The sequence below is a fragment of the Harpia harpyja genome, chromosome Z (assembly GCF_026419915.1).
Source record: "Harpia harpyja isolate bHarHar1 chromosome Z, bHarHar1 primary haplotype, whole genome shotgun sequence".
NCBI lineage: Eukaryota > Metazoa > Chordata > Aves > Accipitriformes > Accipitridae > Harpia > Harpia harpyja.
In genome coordinates this window covers 115,511,330-115,532,514 of record NC_068969.1, presented here as the reverse complement: position 1 = coordinate 115,532,514, position 21,185 = coordinate 115,511,330, and the positions used below count along the sequence as shown (strand labels likewise).

The following is a 21,185-nucleotide window of genomic DNA, read 5'->3' as shown; positions in this document are numbered from 1 at the left end:
TTCTCCTCCTAAACCAGTGAACGTCCCCTGAAGTCTGGGCACACGCTGTCTTTTCCCTGATTTTCCCGAGGAAGCCGTTTGAGCTGGCCCTGCCGGGAGCCGATGTGCCTCCATTCTGGTCCTGGGGAAGATGACCGGGGGGTGCGTTGACGTAGCCCCACCGTGCCGTCCCCACGTGGGGACAGAGACCACAGTGAGCAGGGCTGGGGCGGGTGAGCTGCGTTCCCCGACGGTCGTGCAGCTCTGAAAGGCAGCAAGGAGAAAATCCTTTCAAGGGACTATAGGATGGCATCGGCAGTGGTTAATTTTATGCTAAGCGTTGGCCTTTTATTTTCAAAGGTCTGAAGCGGTGCTATGTTTAAGCAGCCAGTTATTGAGATAGAGTGCCTTTAGCATACGCTGTATGAGTCTATCCTATCCATCTGATGCATGTATTAATCCCACTTGCTGCTTTCACTTCTAATGACATGTTGTTTGTATGACATTATGCACTGTGACATGCAGCTTTTCCAGGAGAAACATTATGTGCATTTCCCCTTGAGGCACTGGTTTCACAGTAATTTTATTACCAGAGCAGTCACATAATACTGCACTGTATATTTTACAAGAATGTTAAGCTTCCAGTTACAGGAGGGTGGTGAACTGTCGCGCAGTATAAGAAGAATATGACTTTTATCCAGCAATGTCACTTCCTCATAAGTTGGGAAGATCATCAGCTGTGAATACTGAGATGGTGCAAGTTTTTCCACTCTTCTTAACATAGAAACATAATTTCCAGTCTGCTGTTTCAGAAAGCACTATTCCATCAGAACAGCGTGAGTTTGTACTAGAATTTAAACTATAAAAAGTCTGGCTGGAATTCTCTAATAGAAGGCTGCAGCCTATCGGTTACACTAGATGCTTTGCTAGATACAATTATACTTGCTGAGATACCGATTCCTGGAAGTTTATTCAATAATCTAAGATTTACACTCAGAATCCCACCAGAAGGATGTGAAAAGGCTGTACTTCATCATTCTGTCCCTTTGCCTTCCAGTGCAGAATTGTTCTGCACAGAAACATGCTGAGAAAGTTTTAGGAGATTAACTATAACAATAAACACGCTCTTCAACAGAGTTAGAATCAATCCATCAAAAGGTTGCAGTCTTTCACAGTGTCTTCAGTACATTAATAGTCTTGTGAGTGGGGGGATAGCTCACGAGGAAAAGCGACAGCTTTGGCAGTGCATTTTCAAGTCCTGTTTTACAATCCTGTTCCCAAGTTACCTCTTCTTCTGCATCTTGCCAGAATTTGCTGATGTTTCGTGTCGGTGGAGACCTGCCTTCTCAAGCGGGGAAGTCAGCGTTCAGGCTCACGTGTGCCTAGTTGTATTCCATAATAATTAGTACATTTAGACCAGTTTGATGAAATAAAGACTAGCATAAGTAGATAAGAAATGCCTTGCTGCTTCAGACGGTTGGTTTATCTAGCTTAGCATTCAGTGGCAACATGCGGTCCTGGCCATTTCTGCAGCTCCTGCCCTTCATGCTGCCCCAGCAGCCAGGGCTGTCGTGTTAGTGAGGTTGAAGGGGACATCCCTGCCTGGTTCTTCAGGCACCTATTTATGGACCTGTTGTCCATGCAATCATCTAATCCCCTTTGAACCTGCTGAAGCTGTCTGCTTGCACGGCTTCCCCTGGCTGCACGCTCGCTACCTGCTCTGTGGAGATGGACTTTGCTTAGCTGTTTTAATTTCTTTTCCGGGAAGGTTCATCAAGTGTTCCCTTGCTCGTGCCTCAAAGCTTTGTCCATCATCAATTAATTAATTGAAATCTTTCTTGAAGTCTGGATTCAGCTACTTCATTCGATTAAAGCCCAGTGCAGAAATGTCTTGGATAAACTGTGCCCTTCCAGTTTTGGGGGAGTTCCCTAGCATTCCTTGCGCTAAGTTGTTCCGTGTTTTGCATAAGAACTTGGAAACATCTGTCCTTGTTCAGACCAAAAGCTCATCTATGCAACAGTCCCGTGTCCAGCAAAGACTCTAAGGATTTCCTTGGGAGGAACATAAAAACAAAGCAAGCATATATGATGTTTTCCCAGTTGTTCCAGCACTGGGTGCAGCGCTCAGTATTTAGGAAGCTTGAGTTCATTCTTCTCCCAGCCTTTCCTGGAGGCTTGGCCTGGCACAGTGACGTTAGACGCTTGTGAGACGGTGCTCCTCCTCTTTCATTTTGACTCTGCTCCCTCAAGACCCGATGTGGTCCTCCCTCCTTCTCGTGTTGCTATAAACAACGGATGAGAGCCTTTCTACCCTGTTGTTTGGGTTTAGGTAGCCTGTGCCATACCCCACTGTAGTGGTCCCTTTTCCAAGCCAGAGGATCCACATTTACTGAGCTCGTCCTCTAAAGGAACCATCCTCTGCTTTTTCTGACTTCTCTTCACTTCTTCTGCTCAATAGACCTTGATGCTTTCATGATGGACTTACCAGATCTTTGCTCCCTATCCAAAATAGAGGTGTGTCGTGAATTCATCGAGGGACGTAACGGGCTTCTGGGTTGTCTCTGCTCCTGGCCCAGTCGTTGCTCATTGGGGTCTTCCTGGGGGCAGTGAGGGGCTGGTGCTGCTGCTTAACCGTCAGCTCAGGTTGTCAGCTAATTACTCGCTGTAGCTCTAGGTTTTCTCCTCTTCCTGCTGATTAGGTAACCGAGAGCCCACTTGTGTGTATTTATGGCATAAGGCTTTTTTCCCCCCATGTTTGTTGCCTGGTGTTTTCTATGTATGTATGGCATTTATTGCCCAGCAATTTAGTGTTACAAGAGCTGCTCTTTACACATAATATATTTTATTATCCTGAATCAGGATCTTGCCAAACGTCACAACCTCGGCGTATGCCACGTCTTTTTCCAGGCCATGTATGAGTATGTTGAACAGTACAGATCTGCACAACTGGGAATTTGCTGGTAATACTCCTCCCTTATAAAGCTAACTATTAATTCCTTCTCTTGTAGTCTCTCTCTTAATCATTTTTTAATCTGCAAGAATATCTTCACTTCCCTGTTATCTGAAGACAGTTTAGTTTCTTTAAGAGCCTTTGGGAGGTGGCTTTGTTGAAAGATGAGAGTACAGATCCATTATATTTACTGGATCTCCTGCATTGATGTGCTCATCATGTTTTTGAAAGAATTTAGATTTTCAAGACATGTTTTGCTCCACAAAAGCAGTGTTGGTTGTGCAATATGGTGTATGTATCCATATGTATATTGCACTCTGTTATCTTTCCTCGTACAGAAGTCAGATTTAAAATGTGGTGGCTCTTTGAATTCACAGAACTTTGTTTTCAGTATTGGTTTTTAATATTTTCTACCTTCTTTACTTCAGCACTAGGTTGGTCTAAGCAGTCGATTTTACACTGTGGTTAGAAGTTAGACATTTTTGAGTTTGAGTTTACTGAGAGCTCTTAGAAACATCATTTGGCTCTTCTTTAGTTTTCTTTTTGTTGACTTATTTTAAAGCCTTTACATTGACACTTCAGTTGGAGCCAATTTTTCTGACTAATCTCTTGTAAAATATCATCTGTCCCGTGGCAAGGCAGATGAAAATAATCTGTTTAGCATTTCTTCTATTACCCTTTTTATCCTTGAATTCTTCTGTTGCATCTTGGTTGTTTGCAGGTCCTACCAACTCTCCATCATTGTCTTTGTTTCTGATGGGCTTGAAAAAGCTTTTAGTACTAACTTTTAAGCCATTAAAAATCAGTCTTTCGAAGTATTTTTTTGTCTTACGTGTTACTTGCATTAAATATTTGCCTAAGATACTCCATCTTGCTCAACCCTTACATCTTATGGTTTTCTTCCAAAAGCTGAAGGGAAGTGGAGGAGCACTTGTGATGAAAGCCTTTTATTTAGATAGGATCGATATCTGTTCTGCATTCTACAAATTTTTTTGGAAAACCACCTGAGGATCGGTTTTGCCCAGAGGTGACAGAGCGAGGCTTTAGACTGTCTCAGCCCCTGCCGTGGTGATCCTCAAGTTATTTCAGAGTTCGTTCAGCCGGAGTTTGGCACACTCTCCGCAGGTTATCTCGTGAATGCCCCTGCCAGGAAGATTTATAGGGCTGCTGTGGGAGCACCGTGCGTGGATTTCATCAGATTACTCTTTAGTGCAGGGTGACAAATCTGGTGCCAGCTGGGCTGGGCTGCAATCCTTCTTCCCCACGACTCTTCCCTGCCGGCTGCTCGCGCACGAGGAGCGGGGTCTGCACGGACGTGCTCTGGGTATCTGCATCTGTCTTGACGATGCACGTCCCAGCCTAGTCCAAATACACTTTCTTGCTTTTCATATACATTTTCTTCCATTCTGGGTGCTGTTCTGGACAGCAGCGGTGCTTTTCAGAGCTTGGGTAAATATCCCGATGGTTTAAACCTGATAGTTGTAGTGCACACCAAAGCTGCCAGCTAAGCCTGTCCCTGCTCAGCCTTTGGAGTGTCAGCAGCTGTACTTAAATAGTGTTTCAGTGAAGCTGATGGTAAAGGGATGGACCAACAGCTGTATGATATTAATAGAAACAGTTGATTATATTCCATAGCCGTTCCCTATGTAAAGCAGCGCTGTACATTACCTTTCTCTGTAGCGATACCCTCGGTTGTCTTTTCCTACGTTTGAGGTCTGGTTCTTACTTCTGTAGTGCCCAGTCCTGGGACGATGTTAGTTTTGTCCCATTGCTCCTGAAATCTTTGGGCTCTTGCAGCGGATGCTCCTTGCTGTGTTTCTTCTTAAGACTCTATTCTTCTGTTCTTCCTTCAAATGCAAGGTTTTCTTAGTCACCTACAGATTTCAGTCATGTCCCTTAGGTTACCAAAATGATAGCTAAAGCAAATAATAGTTCACAGTGTAAAATGGTTGGTGATGTAAGAAAGAAAAACATACGTTAAAATAGTTAGCTGTATTTAAGTAATCCCAGTATTTTTGTGACATGAACACTCTCAAAGATCTCTGTCTACTTACGTTTATCTTGGTCTTCCAAGCAGAAGGTGCCACAGTTACCTTCCTTTGCCCGTTTTCTCCACTGTCCCTGAGAACCCAAACCCAAGAGCGCTGGCTTTGCAGCAGGGAAGGAGCCTCAGCCCAAAGCACCCGTGCGTGCCCTCCTCCCTCCTCTGGCCTTTCCTCGGGGTTTTGCAGCCTGAGCTCAGAGCCATCCCGAGCTGGGGTTGCGTCTGGGGCTGGTGTTCAGTAGCCACCGATGGATGTTCTTCTCCATGAATTGGTATTTTTAAATCTATTTATATGTTTGGTCTTTGCATACCTTAAAGCAACAAGTTTCCCCACCTGACTGGACACTGGTGAACACAGACACGCTCCCCGCTTTTTTTTTTTGTTTTAATGGGTGGCTTTCAGTTTTTGTATGGGGATAGCAATGAATAATGATGCAGAGCTTGCCTTCCCCTTGTTGTAAACCTCTACTGTATTGCTTTTCAAGCATCCCTTTCGCAGTGAAGCTCCCTCTTCTCTGCAAAAGGGAACTTTGTACACTGCTGCCCATCTCTGAGGCTCTCCCTGTATGTTTTCCAGGCCTACCACAGTAATTTGTCTTCAAAGTCTTTCAGGAAAAGTTTAATATTCAGTATATCTGAAGAATTCCTTTGTTCTTAGCGGTAACTAATATAAGACGTGGCCCAGCTCGGCACTGTCAGGTTTCTAAGAGCACGTGGAGCAAGACTGTGGTCCCTGCGTTTGCATCTCCCACAGGACCAGTATAGCTCATCTCATTAGGAGAAACCAGCCTTCAGACAGACAAATGTAGGACTTAATTTTAGGATAATGCAGTTAGAGTCACTTAGAAAAAGGAAAAAACAATGCATGATTTACATTTAGATTCACAGTTCACTTTAGAGCGAAGTAACTGAATTTCTGGACATCTGCCTGGTGTTATTCAAGTCGCAAACCTTTAGGTTGTGATTTACAACATTAAATTACCCTGATAAGTTGTATCTCTAGCTGACACCGCCTGTTCTATCTGTCTTCGCGTTTCTTTATATATCTTTCTTTATACATCTTGATGCCTAATTTCAAGCTGAGCTGAGATCACAAATAAGCTGTCATTGGCAGATGAGCACATTTTCAAGTATACAATAATAAAAATAAAAGTTTAACTAAGAAAAGGGGAAAAAAAGGAGTCAGCAAAGACGTCCTTGCAAACCGCACTGCGCACGTTTGTCTAACAGCATCTGGGACACGCGTAGACCTTGAGGCCTTTGCAGAGGAGTCTGCTGTAGGAGAAATGCTGAACCATCAGAGTCATGCAGTCAGGTTAAATGCAAAGATGCTGCATTTCTTAAATTTGCTAACGTGCATGTTGTATGTGAGAAATAGAAGGAAAATGCTGTTCTGTGCTATTCCTTAAGTTTTCCTAACTAGAACCTGCTGAAGCTGCTACTAGAAATTTTGGGCTTAGGCAGGACGGGTGATCAATAACTGATCCCTCTGACAGCAGAGATAAGGTAACTGCTAAGCAAGGAAGGCTGGGATGAAAGGGGCAAGGGATGGAGACTAGGAAAAGCTAACTGGAGACAGTGGGTAAGATAAATGCTTACCAGGTGGGAAGACTGGAGGAGGTGGAGCAAAAGGTGGTTCTGAAGGGGCATGGCAGGACATCCCCTGGACCACAGATGTCCCTGCTGCTGCTGTGGAGCTGCAACATCCACCGGCAGATCAGCTCATCTGCTTTGAGCGCTGGTCCATATACATTCAGTTATGAGTAGTTACCCCAGTGGCCAAAATCAAAGAGCTGCTCTTTCCCATGCCCTGAATATTTAACTGAGTAATGCTGGGGTGAAACTCGGAGGAGGCTTTTTAATATTACTTTTTAATGACCAAAAAAGTGCCCGTGCTTGCACTTTGTGGTACTAACGTGGGCAATTTGGTCCCCAAGTCCTTTTCCCACGGGACACCCCCGGCTCAGAGCAGGGGCTGGGTTTGCTCCTGAAGTCCCCTGGGCGCGGGATCCCGTGGCCTCGGGGTACAGAGCCTGCCGAAGGGCAGGAGGGGGGACCGAAGCCCTTCAAACCCCGCTGCGTACGGGATCCTGCCCTGCCTCAGCCCTTGTGTTCCAGACATTAATCCAGACTTTCAGGGGTGGTTACCGACTGCTTGTTTCTCGTTTTTTGGCCGCCTGGTTTAGGGTCCTCAGAGATGAAAGCAGAAGTATCGATCACAGGCAGCAGTCAGGCAAAGCTGCGCTTTTAGTTTATAAATGGACATAGAGATGCTGAAACTGGTGGGATGTTTCACCCTGACTTTTCTTTCCTTCAGTTTCTCCTGTAACGGAGAAGTTTCAATCCTGTCACCTGAGCGTGAGAAACTGGTGGCCTGCTACACCATGATTTTTCTTGCCCTAAATTTCTTACATAAAAGGTACAATCCCATCACCTGAGAGATGGTGAAAAACCATTTCATTAAATGCTCGTGAAATGTTCAAGTGAAGTCAGAAGGAACGCTTTGGAAAAGTCCATATGGAATTTAATAATGTCTTTAAAACATGCATTCAAAAGTATACAAAGGACCAGGGTCACAGAGCGAACGAGGAGACAACAAAATACTGGGTAGCTGCCTATTGACGGCACTTTGTCCTTCCCTCGCAGCGAGGGAGGTTAGGGCTGCCTGGGAGCACGGCAAGAGCCTGGAATTAATGACTGCTCCCAGTGCGGGTGCGGAGAGGGGAACTGGGCTGCGCAGGCAGGCTGAGCTCGAGCGTTCCCGGCTCCAGGGACTTTGTCTTTGCTGCCTTTATAATGGTCCTCGGTGGTAGTTTTGTGTGTGAAATATTGCCCTTATATATAAGTGCCTTAGAGTTTTTGAAGAAGAAAACCCTCGTTAGAGTGGATTAGCACAAACTCAGCGCCCTGGGACGGGCACCGGCTCTGAGCACAGGCAGGGGAGGCAGGAGCCCTTCCCCAACCCCGGGCTCCGGCTCGCCGCAGGCTTGCCTAGCTGTGTGGTTGCGTATTTTCCATACCTTTGAGCATCTTCTATTAGAAGCCTTTCTTTCGGAAAAAGCGACGTGGCCAAGTACTATCAAATACGCAATGTATTTTTTAAAAAAAAGTACATCAAGTTCATATTTTATCTGCAAAAATGGAGCATGAATGTGTTTGATATCTACCTTAGCAAACAAATTAATGGTAATTAAAGATTAATTTTATGTAATTAGCATTAAAATGCAATTAAATTATGAGTAAGTGGACCAGGAATAGAAGTCTATGATGTCTTACTGTCTGTTTTTACATCGAGTCTTTTGTTTTTCAGCAAACAGAGGAAGTGGGGCAGCAGGCAGCTCGCAGACTGGTGATGCGCTGGGGAAAGCACTTGCCTCTGTAAGGAAATATTTACTTTGGAATACACGTTTACCGTTTTGAAAGTGTGAACTTTAATCAGAATTTGGACGCCTGGAGTTTACGAAGATGAACAGCAAACGGGAGAGATCTGGTCTCAGAGGTCACCCGCGTGGAGTTACTGCCAACCGAAATACTGAACAATCAGTGCAAAATGGTGTTTAAAAAGTTTTAGACTTAATTTTATGGTAGAATAGAAAGGGAAAGAGGGGAAGCCTTGACCTGGTCCCGTTGACTGGGTGCCAAGGAGCTGTGTCTGTTAGTCTATCACACACTGCATTTCCTAGGGCAAGGGAGGTCTGAACAGAACCCAGCGGCAGGATGACTTCTGCACTACCGAGCCATCCGCAAACAGGATTCCTTTTGAATTTGCCTTTAGATTTTCTATTTTTCATGGCAGTTTCCACCTATTCAGTTACTGTGGTTGCTGTTAAAGTCAGCAGTTACCACCTCTTACCTGGGTAGCTGGGGTACGGCAGTTTTCCAGCTCAGAGCGGGAGGAAACCCTGCCGTGCCCCAGCTATTGCTGCGGTACCAGTTGGCACGGGCTGACTTTTAATAAGGACCACTATAGTTATTTTCTGGGCAGAGTGGGTTCCATTGAGTTCTCATGAGAGTTAATTTTTTTTGCATATTCTTCGATGCTTCATTGAAAAAGACGAAAAGTCACGCTCTAGTTTGCCTGAAATAACTGATACAGTACAGAATCCACTTTGAAGTGGTGCCCTGACAAATGGCACGGGTGGTGAGCGGGGATGCCGCGGGGCGGTGGCACCCCCGCCCGGGCACGGGGCACGCGGGGGCTTTCTCGCCGGAGCAGCGGACGAGTAGTTGGAGTTTGCTGCTGCGGATTACCCGCCGTGCCAGGGTTTAACGTGCTCCGCTCCCTTTGCTTTATTTTGGCCGTTAAGGGATTTCAGCATAACGAAAAAGCAATTTTCAGGCGTGCTTTAAGGCCTTGTTCAATGACACTCGTTCGTAAAGTAGTCTATGCAATGAAAATGTGTATATGTACCGTAGCAGATCCGTGTGACAATCAGAAACCATCGCTTAATTGGCTAGTGTCTGTTCCCATCAAAAGGGGTCTGTTGTCTGGCTTCCTGCATCTAATACAGTTTTGTCTTTATAAAAATATTAATATTTGAATAAGAGGCTTTTTAACCTGTCCTGCTTTCATTTAAATGAACTGAATGCATAAGAACTCCATATTTCTTTCTGCATCAGTTTGTGATGGCTTTAGATTAATTCTGTATCATCTTTTAAAGATCTATTCTCCAGATCACACCAACAACAGCTTTTCATCAAATCCTTCAACTCCTGTTGGTTCTCCCCCTTCTCTCTCAGGTATTGTTGTTACAATTCTATTTTACTGAACGTTTCAACATATTTTTGGTAGGAGATGCCTAAATGAGCTCCTACGGTACTGGGTGTGAGATGCGCATCCAGCCGGCAGCACCAGGCGGTTCCCGAATTGCCGTGCAGCACGCGCAGGTGGCTGCTGGTCCCACAGAGACGAGCAGAGACGTGTCCTACACGCTGTATTTCCCGCGCAGAGAGAAGGTCGTTGCAGCTCTCGGGCGGAACGCCTTTACAGAAAAGCAGTGGTTTCACGCGCCCTCATTGCGGCTTTCTGCAGTGCCCTCGGGGTCTCGCGGCAGATGATTTCTGCCCCGTGCAGAGCGTGTCCCCGTCCCGTGGCCGTGCCCCTGCGCAGAGGCACCCAAGCCCTTGCGGCAGCCTCGCTCCGGGGTGGCCGTGCCAGGTACGTCTCCTCGGACGTTCCCCCCCCCCGTCCCCTCCTGGGGCCGAAGCAAACGCTTGCTTGATCCATAAAACGTGTCTCTGGACAAACTGAGCCCCTGTGAACCCAGCTGATTCATTTCATACTTTTTTTACGATAATCGCATATTTTAACTAAACCCACTTTACTAATAAAAGCCTGAACTGAAAAGGTCCGGAGGCCCAGGGTAGTTCTCATGAGCATCAGGTGTTTTAAATGTTTACCTGAATATAATGCGGATTCCTTAAACTGTGAGACTTTTCAGCTAGAGCATTAGGCTTCTCCTCCCGTGCAGCACACGCTAACGCCTTGGAGAAGGCGCCTTGGCTTTCCATCCCCTCCTTGAGACGAGGTCTCTAATCACGAGTAACCAAAGACCCTGGTCTCCTCTTCGTTGTGCATGAGCCCTGGATCCCGTTAACCTCACCGGGAACCCTAAAAGGCAGCCGGGGCGGCCGTGTTTCCGTAGGGCAGCGCTGGCGAGAGGTGCGATCCATCCCTCGTTCTCCGTGGGGCATGAGTAGCAGGACGGAGGTGGAGGGAGCTCCTGGGCTCCTGATCCTTTAAAGTGGTGCCCCAGCCTCAGGGACCTACGCCTAGTAGCGGCTCTACAGCGACGAGACCCTTTTGGAAGGAGGGATGGAGAGAAGCTTGTGCTAGCCGGCAGCCTCTGCAGGAGGAGGTCCAGGAGGAGGGCTGGGAGGACACCGCGTCCCCCTCCGTCACGCTCGCCCCTTGTGAAGGAGCACGTAAGGTCAGGGCCACATCCAGTCCCCACAAAGCCACCCCTAGCTGGGGATGGGGGACAAGAGGGACCACCCGGCCTGTCACAGCCTGGGGGGGTCCCGCACCTCAGAAAATGACTTTCTGCCCTTATTTTGCCTAGAATCACCCCCGAGGTGTAGGACCGCCGGCACTGGGGCTGCGTTTCTCCTAGCGAGGTGCCGCCCTCCTTCCCGACGGAAGGGGCCGAGCCAGAGAGAAAAATCCTGTGCTCATTTGGGCTGCGTTGCTCTCTGCAGGCTCTACTGGGTAAATAGGGAGAGACGGGTGTCAAAATAAATAAAAATAAGGAGCATAAGTGCATTTAAATAAGAGCTGAAAGTGTTTAGCATGCAAAACGCTTTCCCTCAAGGATATCAAGGGCTAGTTAAAAACGATTTCAAAAGTAAAGATTGCCATTCATTGCTCCATACAGTGCTGTAGCAAAACCTCAACTAAAAGCTCCATGGGGACCAGAAAGGGAAGATTTAAGTTTTAATTAAAACTGACATAATTCTGACTTTTATGAGAACGAAAATCTTAACTGTGAGAGCCTAAAAAAATTGCCATGAGTTCCACCCTGGCCTATCTCAGTCCAAGCAAATGCCACTCAATGTAGACAGTAAGATTAAATTCCTAATATTTCCATCTCAAATTCTTAACCCCGTTTTATGAGATCATTCAGAAGATCACTCGTTCAAAAGAGCATTCTAAATTGTCTAAGCGTTGTGCTATATGTATAAAAGCTGTTGGGAAACTACTTGAAAACACTTCTTTTCCCCATGTTTGCTTTGCCTCTTTCACGAGGGCAAATTTTTCCTTAGAAAATGCTGCTGGAGACCAGGAGCCCTTTTCTTCCCGCAGCAGCAGGAACAGATTTAGAGCAGCGGACACAAACCAGAAGGTTTTCGGTCAGACCCTTGGCGGTCTCACCGGGCCAAACCAAATAATCTGCCCAAAGAGAGCGCAAACCTTATCAGCGTCTACATGAATGTTGTGTGCAGTGCTTTTACTGACTTCTTTTTTTAAGATTTTGTAAATTTGATGATGGGATGACGTAACCGGTGGCACTGAGTGTGTCTGGAAGCAAGGCTAGGAGAATGGGCTGGTCTGTGCTGGGCTCGCATAGGGGTCCAGCCGCCCTGCAGCGCCCTGCAGCCACGCTGCTTCTCCTTCCACCACCGAGACGTTTCCTTCTCCCGGAGCCTCTCGCAGCTCTAGCTGCCGAATGAATGCAGCCCTCTATGTGGAGGAGCAGCCTGGGGGAACTTTGTGGCCTGCATCTACGTGCTTTGCTACAAAATACCTTTTTTTTTCATCCGTGTGTATTTTGGAAGTTCTCCATATGTCTGCTCTATAGTCTATCTGGAATACGGCATTTACATGTCTACAAAACTGTCCAAAAAGTTTGAAAGACATTTTTGTTTGCATAGTTCTAATGGTAATTCCAATTTTACTATTAGCAGGCACAGCTGTTTGGTCTAGAAATGGAGGTCAAGCGTCATCATCTCCCAATTATGAAGGTCCCTTACACTCTTTGGTATGTTTTGATTAGTGACCTCCTCTGCCTCAGTATTTTACTTGCTGTTCTTTCCATTTCTCATCCATTCTTCTCACACAGGTTTTCATTTCGTTAGTGACCGCTATGCCCTCGGACTTGATTTTACCACCTCTAAATTCATATCATGGGTGCCCCGTGCTCTAGATACGTGGTGCGGTTTCAGATGCTGCTGGCCAGCGTCTCCTGTTTGACAGGGGATGCGGCGCTGGAATCTACTGAAAAGGGGAACAAGGACCACAAAATAGGGGAGGATGAGCAGGCAGATGGAATAGATTGAAGAGAAAACGGGAGTAGAGAGCCGTGGCAGCTGTCAGACAGGACGGAGCATCCGTCAGTCCCACGGAGTGAGGGAGGGAACGCGGCTGGTGCGGCAGCGATGGTCAGGAGTCCTCTCCCCGGGAAAAGCCGGCAGGCTGAGTTTGCCAGGCCGAGCTGGTCCTAAATGCTCGCGTGGCAGAGAGGGTTAAAGGGATGTCAGTAAGATTTGTTACCTTTCCTAATGGAAAGATGAAGTAAGAGTTGGAGCTGGCCAGAAGCACGGTAGGACAGAGCAGAACTGTAGAGAGCCCCACGTCCTTTGTCTCACTCTTCTCGGTCGGTTGTTGGTTTCGGTTGGAAGTCTAGGGGGTTTCGCTAATCGGTGTGAAATGCCTGACATGTTGGGTGTAAAATAAATAGCGCTAGAGCTTAGAAGTTTCCTTTAAAAAAAAGCAGTTGGGTAATTCCCAAGAGCACAGTGCCTGACCCCCCTAGTACGGGGCGATGCAGCAGTCCTGTTGGCTTCGTTAGAAGTTTGCCAGAGTCAGGAATTGGTACGGACTATTTTTACTGCCCCGATACAGAAATCCTTCTCATGATTGACCGCGATATTTTCTAGGCTGGCTGTCTTCTGGAGATTTTTTTTAGTCATTTTGGTTTTTGGAGAGCAATGGGTTGGTTAAGAGATTTGCTGAAGAGACCCATAAGCTATGCCTGATTATTTTTGCAGCTCAGGTTCCCCAGTGCTTGGGCACTGTCCTGTCGAGCTTCCCCTTTTCCTATTTTATTAAAGAGCAAAGACTTCAGGTGCCCGGGCCCGTGCGTGGCTTGCGCTGGGGACGGCTGAGGACAGCGGTGGGGCTTGGGGGAAGCAGAGCAGGGGGTGCAGGGGGGTCTCTGTGGGCAGCGGGTTGTTCCCGGAGCATCCCACGCACGCGCGCGTCCCTCCTTTTGCGGAGCAGCCCGTGCGACAGGCAGGCTGAAGCCTCGAGGTCGTTATTCCCTGCAGCCCGTTGCTTCTCCTCGTCCTCGCCCCGCCGGCAGCACGCCTCGGGGGCTGGTTTTTGGCTTAGCGGGAGCACGGTGTTGGGAGGCAGTAACGCGGCGAAGCAGCGGCTGGGGATCTCGAAGGCCCTCACCAGGGCCCAGAACTTTTAGGATGGTCGGAGAAGTGGGAGGCGAGGGCCCCTCCTTCCCGGGCGCGGGGTTGTAGGGACCCCAATGGCATTGTAGCCGGGGGGGGGGGGGGTGGTGTTCGGAGCAGCCCTGTACCCCTCGCCCCCCGGGACCGCCCCGGCTGCTAGTTGTTAACCACATCGCTCACCGGCCGTAAGCTGCTCAGTTAGGGAAGAGTATTTATTGCTGCTTTTACCAGTGATAAAAAGTGATTTCAGGATGCATACCTGCAGGGAAAAAAATCCAACTAGCAGCAAGGGACTGTAGGACCTGGTAGTTTCTCTTTCTCTCTTCGTGTGTGATCGTGGGATTAGATGGGGGGAGGAAAATCCCAGTCAGAGATTGATTACAATTAGAGGTATATTTGTTTCTTTACTTCTACTTCTTTTTTATTTTTTTTTATTTATTTTTTTTTTAAGTATCACTAAAACTTTTCAAAGACATAGAGGGCAACATATGTACTGTAATGATTATGTTCATGAGGAATCATTGAACCTGTTTTGCCCATGAAAATCAAAGCTGTACTCGTGTTAACCATGCTCTCTCCTTCCCCGAAACGCTACTCTAAACATTGCCCTAGGGAAACAAAACCACTCCTCTCCGAAAAAAAAAAAAAAAAAAAAAAAAAAGCCAAAACCGACAAAAAAAAACACCAAGGGGTTGAGAAGGAAGGACTGGCTGTCAGTGACCGTGCCCCCGCGCGCCCCACGCACACCGGCGGCAGCGCCTCGTGCCCGGCGCTGGGCAGCCCTGCGCGCCTGCTGACGCTCTTCCCGCTTTGTTTCTCGCACACAAACAGCAAAGCCGGATCGAGGACCGCCTGGAGAGACTGGACGACGCCATCCACGTGCTGCGCAACCACGCGGTGGGGCCCGCCACCGCCATGCCGGGGGGCCACGCCGACATGCACGGCTTGATAGGGCCGTCGCACAACGGAGCCATGGCCGGTCTGGGGTCCGGCTACGGCACCGGCCTGCTCTCCGCCAACCGGCACTCGCTCATGGTAAGCCGCGGGGCTCGCCGGCGGCGCTGGGGTGAAAAACTAACCGATCGCCAGGGCTCGGGGCGGGGGGGAAGGGACGGGTGGGCGTAAGGGTCCGCAAGGCTTTGGGGCTTCTCGGAGAGCGCGTTCACGGAGGGAGCGATGCCGCCTTTCCTTCCCGCGGCGCGTAGGCGAGCTATTTTACAGCTCCAAACGCGCGTATGGGCGTTTCGCTCCGGTGGCGGCGAGTGCACCCGTTTCTGTTTTGTCCCTGCCTGTGCCCTCAGCCCAGCTTGGCACGACTCTTGCCACTGGTACCGAGCCGCTCCGCTCTGCGCCCGGCCTCGTTAACCATCCTTGCTGACGCGGCTCGGGTCGGCTGAGGGCACGGGCGCACCGAGAAGTCGCCGGCGGGCGCCGCGGCGGGTGTACGGGGAACGGCAGCCCCGCGGCAGCAGGCAGGAGCGTGCCGGCGAGAGCCGCCCCGCGCCGGCGAGAGCGGCAGCGAGGTCGGGCTCTCCCGTGCCTTTCCGTCGGTGGTTCACGTGGCCGCATGTCGGGGCGAGCTGCGCAGCCCTCGTTTACCCTTCTTCTCACAGCCACGTGCGCAGAGGTGCGGATTGTGCGTGCGTGTGTGTGTGTGCGTGGCAGGGGGCACAAGGGGGTGTGAAATCTTCGGGGGGTCACTTATTCTTTGACTTCCAGGCCAGGTGAACGTAAAGTCACTGCCCCAATGCTTTTCCTTTTTTGCTTTCAAAAAGATGGCGGTAGCGTTGCATTTCACTCGGGACCCGCCACTTGGTTGGGAAGCTGGGGGCGGTTTTTAGCGTAAGGCGCGGTTTTGGCACGCAGGGCTGAAGAAGGTTCAAGGAATGGGAGGTAAGCCTGTCCTTGTCTTAAACACGTGCTTAAATTTCGGGGGAGAAGGTAGTTCAGAGTTAGAGCTGTGTATGCTCACTGTGGCGTGTGTTCCACTCTGGATTACGTGACCTTTCTCCAACGTGAAATAGCCGGTGCACAGAAGCCTGGCTTTGCAGACCCTCCTTGGGCTCGCAAGCTCGTGCTCGCGTTACTGAGCCCCTGATCTGTCGCTGCTGCCTGGGTAAGTGGTGTGTCACAAAAGCCTGTGGGATCAGGTCTGTAGCTTGCGTTACGTGCACCGCTTGGGTCTCCAGGACAGATGTCTTGCACTCTGCAAAGGAAATACTTTGCTGTTGCTTTCTCTCTTGCAGAGAAAAAGCATGTCTCTTCAATCTTTTTCTTTTTTAATATATCAGAAAAATAATAAGGAAGACCATCTAACACAATGCATGTGAGTCTACAGAAATCTTAAAATCCCTCAGCAGAAGTTAATGCAAAAATAACTGTCCTGTAGGAGCTGAGAAGCAGCGATTCTCGACTAGGAAGCGGTGAGGTTGTGCACGTGCAGAGCTGAGCTAGATCAGTGCAATCTTCAACAGGATTAAAAGGCATTCGGTTTTATACTTCCAAATTTCATTCCAGAAATAGAGTTGCTTACTCACACGTGGAATGGAGGAAGGGAACAAGGAGTTATCTGGCAGTATTTTCAGATGGTTCAAGCTATTTAGGTTAATTAAGACTAGGGGAAAATATGTGGAAAGAGAAAGGGACCTGACAGATCCATGGCCAGTTTGCTGCTGCGCGGCGCTGTAGGGGACTAGGCTTGATCCCCTGCTCATCCCACATGCTAAGGGCAAGGCAGGGCAGATTAGAAGAAAGAATTTCAATTAACCATATACATATAGGGAGGAGAGCATATGCCTCTGCTAGAGTCGCATGGAAGTTTCTCCTCGGTGTGCAAGAAGCCCTAAAAACAAGACCAAAACCCCATTGAATTGGAAAGGCACACGAGAAAGGACACCAGAACTGATGGAGTGGCAGTGTATGCCTCGGGTATATATTTACACATACATACATGTGTGTATACCTTCCCTGGAGCTGCCTTCTGTTTTGGTTTTCCTATTTCAAAAAAGTGTAGTGGAATTAGGAGTTCGGGGACAAACAGCAGGAATGATTGCAAGCATGGAAGGATTTTCATGTGAAGGGAGGTTGAACAGATTGTGGTGATTTTGTTCAGAAAGGAGATGAATGAGAGGAGACATAATAGAGGTACATGGAATAATGGACAGCATAGAGAAGGTAAATCTAGCTCTGCTATTCATCTTGCCTTATAATTAAAGAACAAGGGGACATTCAGTGAACCTGACAAAAAGAAATACTTTTTATTCAACACACAATGACCTGTGAAATTCATTGCTCCAAGATGTAATCAAGGCCAAATGTTCAGAAGCATTCCAAATAGGATTAGACATCATATGGAAAATGCAAACATTTAGAGTTTTATTTGACAGGATTCAGACAGGATTCCTCCTTTTTTTTCGCAAGGGAATTAAAAAAAAGAAAGAAAGAAAGAAAAACTTTGATGCCAGGGTGTGAGGCAACTGCTAGGGGAAAGCAGGAGCTTCTTCTGGTGGCCAATTATTTGATAATTACCGCATTCCCCGGTCTGCTGCGCGCTGGGGATGCCCCCGCGCTAGGCGCTGTCGTGATAGTCGGTGAGGCGATTATAAAATAATGAGCTTGCAGCGGTATTGAGAGCATGGCTTTATTCAGCAGGGCCGTTCCTGAGCCTCGTGCGATGCTGGGGGAAGTTCTCAGGCGGCTCGTCCAGCCTGGCTGGCGTTGCTCCTGCCAGCGGGGCCGAGCGGAGCGGAGCGGAGGGCTTTCGGCCACTCTCCATCCCGCGTCGGGGACGGCTCCGCAGCCCTCGGCACGCTCCGTCTCCGGCCAAGGGCAAGGTTTTACGGCTAAGCTTGGGTGCTAATCGCCATCCAAAGCCTTCACGACTGAGGTCTGCCATCTCGTAGGGAAATGAAAATATCCCAGCTGTCTCCTGCTTCCCCCCTGCAAGAAGAAGTTGGCTTTTCAGGTATCCTTAGCCAGCTATCCTTGACCAAACAGTTCTCCCCTTCAAACTTGTCCACATACAATGCCCTGGGCTGAATATTTGCCCGTAGTTTCTGTTGCTTCAGGTTATTAAAATCAGTTGTTGAAATTAAGCACCTGAGAAAGGAAAATAAGGGGGGTGTTCTTTGCTTTTTTATTGGGGCAGCTTTGTGACAGTCTCTGCTCCTCGTTAAATTAGACGTTACTAAAAGTGACTCTGTCGTGGGTAAAATATCATTAAAAGCCACAACTGAGCCTGCGCCATTTGCAGATTCAAAAAAATGTGAAGTGTTAACTGAAAATGGTCTGGTGAAAGGCTCTGAGAGGAGGTAAAAAGATGCTTTTTCAGCAGCTCAGTTAAATCCATCTCCTCTCCCCTTCCCCAATAAAATTAGCATGAACCAGACATTGTTTTGCTCTCTGTGGCAGTTGCTGAGAATTCACAAAAGGAAATTCTAGATTGTAATTTAGCTTGGCCTCAGGTAATATGTTAAATACACTTGGGATACATATAATCTAAGATTTTAGTTTGTACAAAGCTATTTTTTCCTCCAGTGTTTAAACAATACTGCTTTTAATGAAGAAATCTGGCTTTATTAAAAGCCAGATCTGTGACTTACAACTGTTTCTGCATATCTGCTCTCAATCAAGAGAAAAGAGTTTAATTTTTGTAGCTTTGTTCGCTTTGCATATGTTAAACTGATGCAACATGCACCCAGGGCATCACTTCAGAGACAGTTTGTTCCATAAATATGTGCTCCTCGCTTAAATACCAGATGTAGGTGAAGTTAGACTGAAACAAAAAAAAGCAGCAACAATGAGAAATCGAAGTGCCGGTATCGTGCATCTGAAAAATGTCTTCATATTTTTAGGAATATGTAGGCACTTGCTTTTTCAGGAGAAACGCCGAGTGATGGGGTCTGACAGGTTCTGTTTGGACTTCGCTAAATAAGAATATGGTCAAAGCAGGGTGACGGAGCAGGAGAATTCGGATGTTTTGAGAGCAGTGCTGCTGCTGCAAATGAGACGGGGACATTTCTCTGAAAACCTGGAGTCTGCCGCGTTCCCAAGCAGCATTACTCACTGTCTGAAACTGTAACTTGGGTGAAAGAGTCGGGCCCAATAATTTCTTTTGGAAAACTGGTATGAATTTTGAAGTAAAAACATAAGAACAAAGGAAATAGTTTTTGAGTAGAGTCAGTCTGAAGTTAGCCTTTGACCATTTGATACATTCCACGCTGAAAAGGAAGTTGAAGGGGGAAAAAATTTAAAAAAAAAAAAAAAATCAAGGAGGATACTGGTAATGTTTTCCACATTTGAATTTTAATACATGAAACAGGCTATAAAAGGCTGGCCAGCTGCAGTAAATAAAGTAGCAGTGGGAGGTATGGACCGGAAACTTGTAGAGCGCGCTGGTGGAAGCGGCTGTGCCCACCGCGCACCTCCGCGCGCTGCCCGAGCGTGCCGGAGCGACCCCGGAGCGGTGCAGAGCCCGCGCTCCCTGCCCGCATTCCCTGCCCGCATTCCCTGCCTGCTCTCCCTGCCCGCATTCCCTGCCTGCTCGCCCTGCCTGCTCTCCCTGCCCGCGCTCTCCCTCACGCAGCAGATGTGCGACTTTTCTCCCCAGACAAAAATAAGGCAGAGATCGGTCAGATGCTGCTGGAAACGGGAATCAAGTGCTCCGGTTTTAATGGAATGAGGCCAGGTTTACAGCTGTGTGGCTGGGAGCAGAGTTCTGCTCCCTGTGCGAACGGTTTGCTATAGCAGGCTGTCTTAAAAGGGATTTCTTCTTTTACATTCCCTCACTTTTTTTATTAGTGGCCCAGTAAGGAGAGCGTTTAAGCATTTACTAATTTTTAGCAGGCCCCTGGAATTTGCTGATGTCCCTGTTTCTAATTTCCCCTGTGCCACGAGCAAACCGGCGCACATTAATTCACGCCATTTACAAATACAATGTGTGTGATACCAGTTTAGCAGCAAACTGGTTTAGCGGCGAAAGCCCGGAGGAGCTGCCCGCTCCTCTGCGCCCGCTGCATTGCAGCAGCAGCACGTGCAGCCAGGAGAAGGGCAGCAGGAAAGTCGCAAAATCGGGATATTTCTTAAATCGCAGCCCTCGGGTGCCAGAGCTCGCAGGGCGTCGGGCACGGCTTCCTCGGCTGGGCAGGGTGGAGGGCAGGAATTCGAACACGGAGCATCCCCCGGCTTGCGCCCCAGCCGCAAGGCTGGGGTGCAGCAGCTGCTCGCCCAAAGCTGGTCCCTTTGCAGGGTGTATTTGGGGGTCGTGGGGCCGGAGGGGGAGCGCGGCGGGGAAGGGGGGTGACCCGCTCGTCGAGCAGGGGAGGTGGACGTTCGGGTTTCCCATCCCATCAAGAGCCGGGTTCTGCAAACACACGTGTGCTCGACTTTATTGCCACGCGTCGGTCCCGTTGGGACGATCCGTGACGTTGAGGTTAAGCGCGTGCACGAGCGTTTGCGGGATCGAAACCGTCGTAATTAAAACGGAGGTAGCCTCCCTTGGCCGGGCTCGTAAAGCCGGTACGGAACCGCCCCGGGCACCCGCAAAGACACCTCTGGGAAGAGGCAGAAGTGGCTTAGAAATGGGGATGATGCGGGGTTTGTCGTCGGGCCGCTCATAACGTTTCTGTCTCTGCGAGGATCTTCAAGGCCAAAGTTGTAGAAGTCGCGTGTCAAGACAAAAACTTGGGAGTTTTGGCCAATTTAATCTGCCCATCTCCATCTCTCAAGAGCATGAGCTAAGTGTATATTTTCAGCTTTAGCTGTGAATTTCCTGGCTTTCCGCAGTTCCTGTTATTTCAGAAGTTATGCGGATTGCAGGGATTTTATCGTAACATTTCGAATTGAATTGTAGAAAACAGCAAAATGCTAACTTTTGCAGAGGAATCTGAGAAGACACGTGTTTCTCTTGTAGCGGTGCATGAAGGTATTGATTAAAATCATTACAAGCCAGAAACTGGTATACATTATTTTTAAGATAACGCTTAGAAGCCCATCAGCCAGCCTGCATGCTTCACGTGAGGGCCCACAGGAAGAGAGCGTGTTCGTGTGTATTTTTTTTTTACATCCACATTAAATTAACTTATGGAATTTTCCACCCCTAGGAATTAGAGTAGCAGCTCATGAAGTAATTCAGTTATGTCATTCGTACATAAACAAAAAGAGTCAAGCGACTTGGCATTATTTAAAAGACAAAATTTGGCTTTTGCTGTTTTGTCTTACTATCTCTTCTTAATTTTTAGCACAGTTGTAGCTGCTGCGTCTGTGGTTTGTTTTGCTTGACCGTGTTTTTCAGTTAGCAGGTATAGTATAAAT

General features: G+C 48.1%; 1 protein-coding gene across 23 annotated transcripts in view; it reads left to right on the top strand.

Moving 5' to 3' along the window:
• TCF4 (transcription factor 4) overlaps positions 1-21,185 on the top strand; it is a 247,575-nt gene that overhangs the window by 209,788 nt on the left and 16,602 nt on the right. For 18 of the 23 annotated variants that reach the window (XM_052775821.1, XM_052775820.1, XM_052775819.1 and 15 more), the window contains 4 exons: positions 8,284-8,351; positions 9,635-9,713; positions 12,375-12,451; positions 14,706-14,909. In XM_052775821.1, coding sequence (XP_052631781.1) covers positions 8,284-8,351; positions 9,635-9,713; positions 12,375-12,451; positions 14,706-14,909 — 428 coding nt within the window. The remainder of the gene's footprint in view (positions 1-8,283; positions 8,352-9,634; positions 9,714-12,374; positions 12,452-14,705; positions 14,910-21,185) is intronic. The other 5 variants (XM_052775813.1, XM_052775810.1, XM_052775830.1 and 2 more) reach the window with 2 other exon arrangements.